The following is a 9,475-nucleotide window of genomic DNA, read 5'->3' as shown; positions in this document are numbered from 1 at the left end:
TATTTAAATTTAATTTTTAAAGGATTTTTTTTTTCAATTTACATTTTTATTTTTATAACATCTCTGTATTACTTATATTAGTGATACAGATGGCACCTGGTGTGGTCTTCTGCTGCTGTAGCCCACCCGCCTCAAGGTTGGACGTGTTGTGTGTTCAGAGATGCTCTTCTGCAGACCTCGGTTGTAACGAGTGCTTATTTGAGTTACTGTTGCCTTTCTATTAGCTGGAACCAGTCTGGCCATTCTCCTCTGGCATTAACAAGGCATTTGCGCCCACAGAACTGCCTCTCACTGGATATTTCCTCTTTTTTTCGACCATTCTCTGTGAATCCTAGAGATGGTTGTGTGTGAAAATCCCAGTAGATCAGCAGTTTCTAAAATACTCAGACCAGCCCGTCTGGCACCAACAACCATGCCACATTCAAAGTCACTTAAATCCCCTTTCTTCCCCATTCTGATGCTCGCTTTCAACAGCAGCAGATCATCTTGATCATGTCTACATGCCTAAATCCATTAAGTTGCTGCCATGTGATTGCCTGATTAGAAATTTGTGTTAACTTGCAATTGGACAGGTGTACCTAATAAAGTGGCCGGTGATAAATAACAATTTTATGCATTGTTTGTTTATCTAAATTTTAGTTTAAGTAAATCAACGGCGTACAATAGAAGGATTTGATCGTCAGACTCGCTCCAGTTGGTCCTCAATCTGGCAACCTGCGCCTGCGTTTGTTTTAAACCAGGAGTGCAATACCTAGTTTAACCACTGGGTGTCAAACTTATACTGCACCTTTAAGCTGTAGACTGTGAAAGGGTTCAGGTGAAGTGTGCTGCTTGCTTGCTTGTTTTGTTTGTTTAGCCGTATGTTTTGTTTTGATGTGTTGTACTCTGTTTTGATTTATGTTCTTCATAGGGACCCCCTCGAAAATGAGATGGTTCATCTCAAAGGGCTGTCCCATTTAATAAATTTAAATTCAGTGTTACATCCAACAGAAAGAAAAAAAACAGATCATTTTCCTTAAGAAATAAGAAAGAGCTTTGCTTAAGAAAGTCTGGGGTTTTTTTTCGTTTTGAGATGTTTTCGTGAGATTCAGTCAAGCTCCAGCGCTTTGTTGACTGAAGAAATAAATGAATGGAAAGATCAGGAGGGCTTAATGTGTGGATTTTCCAGGATGGTGAGATGAGTGAATCAGTTTAGTGTTGAACAGGTGTTGAAGAGCCTGACCTTTGAACAATCTCCTGCCACAAAACACACACACACACACACACACTTACCACCACATATACAGATGCTGAAAACACACGAAAGTAGGTCTGAGCGATATATCTCAAAATTATCATTATCGTAATAATAGTATATGCAGCTGCACGTCCATGATCAAAATCTCCCGCTCCACCACATCCCAAAGGTGCTCTATTGGATTGAGGTCTGGTGACTGTGGGGGCGATTTGAGTACAGTGAACTCATTGTCATGTTCAAGAAACCAGTCTGAGATGATTCACGCTTTATGACATGGTGCGTTATCCTGCTGGAAGTAGCCATCAGAAGATGGAGACACTGTGGTCATAAAGGGATGGACATGGTCAGCAACAATACTCAGGTAGGCTGTGGGGTTGACACGATTCTTATATGGTACTAATGGACCCAAAGTGTGCCAAGAAAATATCCCCCACACCATTACACCACCACCACCAGCCTGAACTGTTGAAACAAGGCAGGATGGATCCATGCTTTTATGTTGTTGATGCCAAATTCTGACCCGACCATCCAGATGTGGCAGCAGAAATGGAGACTCATCAGACCAGGCAACGTTTCTCCAATCTTCTATTGTCCAGTTTTGGTGAGCCTGGGTGAATTGTAGCCTCAGTTTCCTGTTCTTAGCTGACAGGAGTGACACCCGGTGTGGTCTTCTACCGCTGTAGCCCATCCGCCTCAAGGTTGGACGTGTTGTTTGTTCAGAGATGCTCTTCTGCAGACCTCAGTTATAACGAGTGCTTATTTGAGTTACTGTTGCCTTTCTATCAGCTGGAACCAGTCTGGCCATTCTCCCCTGGCATCAACAAGGCATTTGCGCCCACAGAACTGCCTCTCACTGGATATTTCCTCTTTTTCAGACCATTCTCTGTAAACCCTAGAGATGGTTGTGCGTGAAAATCCCAGTAGATCAGCAGTTTCTGAAATACTCAGACCAGCCCGTCTGGCACCAACAACCATGCCACGTTCAAAGTCACTTAAATCCTCTTTCTTCCTCATTCTGATGCTCAGTTTGAACTGCAGCAGATCGTCTTGACCATGTCTGCATGCCTAAATGCATTGAGTTAATGCCATGTGATTGCCTGATTAGAAATTTGTGTTAACATGCAACTGGATAGGTGTACCTAATAAAGTGGCCGGTGAGTGTATGTACTATTAAATGTATCGTAGACCTGATAAATAACATTTATTTAATGCATTGTTTGTTTATCTAAATTGAACCAATCAGGTAAAAAGTTACAAAAAAAACATTGTAAATGGCAACAATATCCATAAAAAAAAGTAAAAATAAAAACAACAACAAATCACTACAATAAAATAAAGAAAACAATTATAAATATATATATATAACAAATAAAACTATGATAAATACAGATCTGGGGCATCACAGTGGTTAGCACTGTCGCCTCACAGCAAGAAGGTCGCTGGTTCGAGTCCCGGCTGGGCCAGTTGGCATTTCTGTGTGGAGTTTGCATGCTCTCCCTATGTTGGCGTGGGTTTCCTCCGGGTGCTCCGGTTTCCCCCACAGTCCAAACACATGCGCTATAGGTGAATTGAATAAACTAAATTTGCCATAGTGTATGAGTGTGTGTGTGTAAATGTGAGTGTATGGGTGTTTCCCAGTACTGGGTTGCATCTGAAAGGGCATTAGCTGTGTAAAACATATGCTGGATAGGTTGATGGTTCATTCCACTGTGGCGAGCCCTGATGAATAAAGTGACTAAGCTGAAGGAAACTGAATGAAATACAGATCTAGATATATTGATTTTTATTTTGAACCATCACCAGAGGGCAGCATAAGTCCCTGTTCTTCTATATGTTGCTTATATGATTTACAGTACAATGATTAAATGACTTTTCATTGACTGTGATGCCTTTGAAGGGCGGGGTCTGTCATTGTCATTCTGAATGTATTGATTGGCTCTCATATTTTTAGAGGGTGTGGTTTAATAGGCAATATTTCCTTCAAATCCTGAACATTTGTCCACATTTTCCACAATCTCTTCAGTGATTAATATACAGTTGAAGGCAGAATTATTCGCCCTCCTGTGAATTTTGTCAAATATTTTCCAAATGATGATTAACAGAGCAAGGGATTTTTCACAGTATTTCCTATAATATTTGTTCTTCTGGAGAAAGTCTTATTTGTTTTATTTCAGCTTGAATAAAAGCAGCTTTTAATTGTTTAAAACCATTTTATGGTCAATATTATTAGCCCCCTTTAAGCAATATTTGTTTTCAATTGACCCTTCGCTAAGCCACACCTGAAAACCGCCACACACCAATCGTGGCTTGGCAACCGTAGCTACGCGCAGGAAGTCTGTCAAGCTTTCGAGCGAGGAAAACAAGCCTAAGCGTTGTGCAAATCCGATACCCGGTATCCTAAAAGTTTAGACCGGGTGGTGGAATTTTTTTTTCCCCTTTCCAAAACCTAAAACCCAAGAGGAGAAATGCCTGCGTGGATCAAGCTCTGTGAGGGGCGCTAAAGGAGCGGAGTTAAGTTGGTTTTGTTTTCGATATTCCTGACATTCAGTGATAGACCGACGGCAATAACTCACAACCTCTTACCCTTAACAGATCTTAACTGTGTTTCCTACAAAAATACAAAGCAGGTTATGTTTAACAGCTGTCTTTTTCTTTTTTTCGCTCGATGTTATGAGCACTGCTCCGTTTAAGTGCTCGCAATAGTAGTCATGCTAATAGCAGTCATATTTCCATCTGTTTCAAGCTACAAATATTTGAAATTACATATCAACAGAACAAAATGGAGATGTGATCCCAATCTGAGCACTTGTGATCAATATACTTCACCCGCAGCTGTTCTTCAGTCATTTATAACCCTCATGTCCATGACTACAAGCTACAATTCACCGATGTTTTCGTATGTCTTTTGGAGATTTAGTCATTGGTGACAGCGTTATACCGGGTTGGTGTCTGCTTTTATATTTGGTGTCGGATTAACATTTGCTGATAGGGAAAATCTGTTTGTTCGCTTCTGCTATCTATACTTTGATTTGCATTTCAATTGATTTATTTTTTTCCATTTACTGCAAATTAGATTAGAAACAGTATAAAGAGCACACAAACATACTGACAGTTATTTGTGCTGTACATTGTTATGGGTCAATGATGCTAATATTTGGCACAAATCCATCAAGTTCCCCTTTCTGGTTATTCTTTCTATGAATGAATTATGCAGAAGCACTGTCCATGTGTGTTTCCTCGTCGGTTAGTAACGCTATATCTCATTGCACAACAATTAGTCCAGGCTTTCTGGCTAAAATAGAGAAATCATGATTTAATTTGTTGTTGTTATTAGATTATTTTAAAATTTCACCTCTCCTGGTGTGCATGGACTAAGCTGTTGAATGGTCAGCTTATCATATGAGGCGGCTAGGGTAACCTAGCTTCAATTTTAATTTAATAATTTTCTAAACGGTTGCCTATTATGTCGTGAATATACCCCCTGTAATGCATACTGCAGTCCTTTTTTGTCTGGCTTTCTCGAATATTTCACCTGTTTGCCAAAAATGGCTAATTATATCCCTGGTAATGTCTGACATCGGCGCATACATACTGTAATAGACGTGCCAGGCACGAAAGCTTGACAGGCGTAACAACAGTAAGGAGGCGGGGCTTAGCAAAGGGTCAATTGTCTACAGAACAAACTACTGTTATACAATAAGTGCGTTCGACTTCATGCAACGCTACGCAGATCGATCGAAATCTGTCTTAAATCGGTGCATGCTGGTTAGAAATCTTGTCCGGATTGATGCTGCGCTTGCGCCACGTGGCTGTCACATGTGGCATCAAAGTAAGGCGACAGCACTTCGAGATCAGACGACTGATTCAGACCGTGCAGCATTTGAAGAGCGGGTGCACAAGCTCTGATGACGACACTGACATTACACGATTGGCTGAGTTCACTGCATGACAACAACCACGTGTGTTTCGGGTTTATTATTGGACAAATTCCCATTCACAAATTTCAAAACAAACAATAAACTTTTCATACCCTCTCTATCTTGTACACATCATGCTTATTAAAAGACTACAAATATTTACTGCACTAATCATGTTTTGTTAAATAATCTGGTTGTAAAGGCTAGATTGTTTGCACAGGTTTATTTTCGACCTTTTTATACAGACTATTTACAGTATTCAGCTCCATGAACGATTTAAATGATATATTTTAGTGAATAACCCAAATATTAACTCAAATAAGTCTTATAGACCTTCAAAATAAAATAATTATCATCATTGATCCTGCCACCCTAAAGCTTTCTTAACAAATTAAGTTAAAGAACTATTTTAATAAATAATTATAAAATTATTTTTAGGATTATAATATATATATATATATTATTATTATTTTATTTTTTCCTGTCTAGCTGTTTATACCTGGTCTTTCTGGGACACTTCTACTTAAAGTGTAGCTCACTTGTTCAATCTTTTTGCATTTAAAGTGCTTTTTTGAAAATGCGTTCATTATCCAAAATAATCTTAATCACTGTTTAAGACTTAATCAAAACACCTTGTCTTGGGTTTTACATTAATATCTATTGGAAAGTTTTATATCTATAAATGTAAATAAATGTAAACCTCTTTTTAGCATATTCAAACAAGAAGTATTAGCCTAGAGTGATGTTTAAACTCCTTGAATTTGTGCTTCTTGCTTTGTATTTAATAGGCCTGTTCGTTTTTATGTTTGTATTACCCTCTCATTCCCCTTATTTCTCTCATGCGTTTGTAATATATTTAATTCATAATTCCCTTATTGTTTAAAAATGAACTATAGTCTGTCGAGACTGTATTCTATTTTATTTGTAAATCTTTTGTTGTTGTAAATAAATACATAAATAAATGATGATGACGCCATGTGATCGGTCATCATGACTGCAGCAACTTTGAGCCCCGAAGTGTCCGGCTTGACGGCTCAGTTTTTAACTCCGCCTCCACCTGCGCTCGGCTAATCTCTTTGGTCACCGGCTGCAGCTGTGCTTCATGTCGAACGCACCTAATGACTTACCTAATTACCCTTTACCTAGTTAATTAACCTAGTTAAGCCTTTAAATGTCACTTTAAGCTATGGTCACACTGGGCATTGTGTGTGCGAAATTCTGTCGTGCGGTGCTGCGAAAAGGGGCGGGATTAAACAAGATGATTGGACATTTTAAAAAGCGAGCGATTGCTCCATGCTTTAAATTTCTGTCCAGAGAGGTCCTGTTTTGATCCTCGATTGGTCTCACGCAGTCAAGTGATGCGATTTAGCAGGTCAGAGTTCACCAAGCTTGAACTTTGCACCTCAGCGAACTGCGAAACTTAACGCATGACCTTGCGTTTCTGGTCTGACACACTATTATGCTTAGAAATGTGCTGAAAAAGTTCTTCTCTCCGTTAAACAGAAATTAGGGAAATAAATATACAGGATGGCTAATAATTCTGACTTCAACTGTGTGTTTATTTTGTCCTCAGGACCTCCAGCAAATGCTTCAAACAGGTGACGATGCTGATAGTGAGTGAGATGACCTCGGAAACCTGTGAGAGACCGCAGAGAAGTATCCAGAATATTGAAGCTCGTGTGAATGATCTCCTGGCGTGTCCTTTGAGGAGATATCTGAAGACTGTGGACAGGCCAGTCATACAGTGGTACAAGGTACAACGCGCACTGTTCATCTCCAGACTGAAGCTTTCACATACTGTAGAGGGCTTTAAAGTCCCTGTGAAATCAAGATGATGTTATTTAGATGTCAGTATCTGTATCATGAGGATGTACAGTGCATCCGGAAAGTATTGATAGCGCTTTACTTTTTCCACATTTCCTTATGTCACAGCCTTATTCCAAAATAGATTAAACTCATTTATATCCCCAAAATTTTACACACAACACCCCACAATGACAATGTGAAAAAAGAGTTTCTGAAATTGTTGCAAATTTATTAAAGATAAAAAAGTGTACATCAGTATTCACAGCGTTTGCTCAATACTTTGTTGATGCACCTTTGGCAGGAATTACAGCCTCGAGTCTTTTTGAATATGATGCCACAAGCTTGGCACACCTGTCATTGGGAATTTTTGCCCGTTCCTCTTTGCAGTACCTCTCAAGCTCTATCAGGTTGGATGGGAAGCGACGGTGTACAGCCATTTTCAGATCTCTCCAATAGGATTTAGGTCTGGGCTCTGGCTGGGCCACTCAAGGACATACACCGAGTCGTTGTGAAGCCACTCCATAGATATTTTGCTGGTGTGCTTTGGGTCATTGTCCTGCTGGAGGATGAACCGTCACCCCAGTCTGAGGTCAAGAGTGCTCTGAAGCAGGTTTTCATTCAGGATGTCTCTGTACATCACTGCATTCATCTTTCCCTCTATCCTGACTAGTCTTCCAGTTCCTGCTGCTGAAAAACATCCTCACAGCATGATGCTGCCACCACCATGCTTCACTGTAGGGGTGGTATTAGCCTGGTGATGAACGCTGCCTGGTTTTCTCCAAACATATCGCCTTGCGTTCACTCCAAAGAGTTCAATTTTAGTCTCATCAGAGCAGAGAGTTTAGTTTCTTATGGTCTGCCTTTTGGCAAATTCCAGTTGAAGGCAAACTGTTTTGCCATTTTCATTCATTCATTCATATTCTTTTTGGCTTAGTCCCTTTACTAATCTGGGGTCACCACAGCGGAATGAACCACCAACTTATCCAGCATATGTTTTACGCAGCAGATGCCCTTCCAGCTGCAACCTATCACTGGGAAACACCCATACATTCTCATTTACACACATACACTATGGACAATTTAGCTTACCCAATTCACCTACAGCACATGTGTTTGGACTGTGGGAGAAACCGGAGCACCCAGAGGAAACCCACGCCAACACAGGGAGAACATGCAAACTCCACACAAAAATACCAACTGACCCAGCCGGGGCTCAAACCAGTGGCCTTCTTGCTGTGAGGCAACAGCGCTACCCACTGCGCCACCACGTTGCCCCAGCTTGTTTCATCTCATTTTAAATAATTTTAAGCATATATTACTTTTAAATAATAATAAAGCTTGTTTTGTCCCATTTAAAAATTATTTTAAGTATTTAGATTTGTGTTTGGTTTTTGCTTAAATTACTTGAATTTTAGCTTTTTTAACTTATCATTTAGGCAAAAAGCCAAATAATTAATCAAAAAAAATTAATTAAAAATTAATTATGTAGATTTAACTATTTGTTTGTTTTTTGCCTAAATGATTAAATAATTTTAAGCTTTTATATCGGAACTTTGCAGTAATTTAAATAATTTTAATCATATTATTAATTATCCAGATCGCCTGGCAAATCCACTATTGTATATATTTCACAGAAGAAGGGAAATACATATTTAAATTAGTGAGAAGCTATTGCTATATTTGACTGTTCATGGTAAACAAGTGATGTAAACTCTTTATTTTTTTCATCCTTTATTCCCAGAACTGTGAGCTCATTCATGAAAATGAGAAGTTTTCTCCTAATAGAGAATTTCTTCACATACGCAAAGTACACGAAGACGACGCTGGATTTTACACCTGCAAAATGAGCTTCAGTTTAGCTGGAGTCGCTGGAGAAATGGCTGAAACTATCGAGTGTGAAGTGCAGGGTGAGCATTTCATATGACATTATCTGTGGCTTAATATTAACATCTGACATAACATAAACTGTACAGGTTTATTATATATATATATATATATATATATATATATATATATATATATATATATATATATATATATATATATATATATATATATATACACACACACGCACACATACACACAGTCACTGGCCATATTATTAGGTACACCTCTTTAACTGTTCGTTATCGCAAATTTCTGATCAGCCAATCACATGGCAGCAACTCCATGCATTTAGGCATGTAGACATGGTCAAGACGATCTGCTGCAGTTCAAACCGAGCATCAGAATGGGGAAGAAAGGGGATTTAAGTGACTTTGAACGTGGCATGGTAGTTGGTGCCAGACGGGTTGGTCTGAGTAATTCAGAAACTGCTGATCTACTGGGAATTCACGCACAACCATCTCAAGGGTTTACAGAGAATGATCTGGAAAAGAGGAAATATCCAGTGAGCCGCAGTTCTGTGCGCACAAATGCCTTGTTGATGCCAGAGATCAGGGGAGAATGGCCAGACTGGTTATAGAAAGGCAACAGTAACTCAAATATGCACTCGTTACAACTGAGGTCTGCAGAA

At 39.3% G+C, this 9,475-nt stretch overlaps 1 protein-coding gene across 1 annotated transcript in view; it reads left to right on the top strand.

Annotated features, from left to right (window-relative positions):
- The window catches only part of zmp:0000000936 (interleukin-1 receptor type 1), a 44,185-nt gene that overhangs the window by 19,566 nt on the left and 15,144 nt on the right, over positions 1 to 9,475 (top strand). Inside the window, exons 4-5 of the mRNA XM_056465959.1 lie at positions 6,728 to 6,908; positions 8,702 to 8,867. Of these exons, the coding sequence (XP_056321934.1) occupies positions 6,728 to 6,908; positions 8,702 to 8,867 (347 nt within the window). The remainder of the gene's footprint in view (positions 1 to 6,727; positions 6,909 to 8,701; positions 8,868 to 9,475) is intronic.

The sequence above is a fragment of the Danio aesculapii genome, chromosome 9, assembly GCF_903798145.1.
Source record: "Danio aesculapii chromosome 9, fDanAes4.1, whole genome shotgun sequence".
NCBI classification, from domain to species: Eukaryota; Metazoa; Chordata; class Actinopteri; order Cypriniformes; family Danionidae; genus Danio; species Danio aesculapii.
Note: the sequence above shows the minus strand (reverse complement) of the source record. Positions and strands in the feature narration are given on the sequence as shown.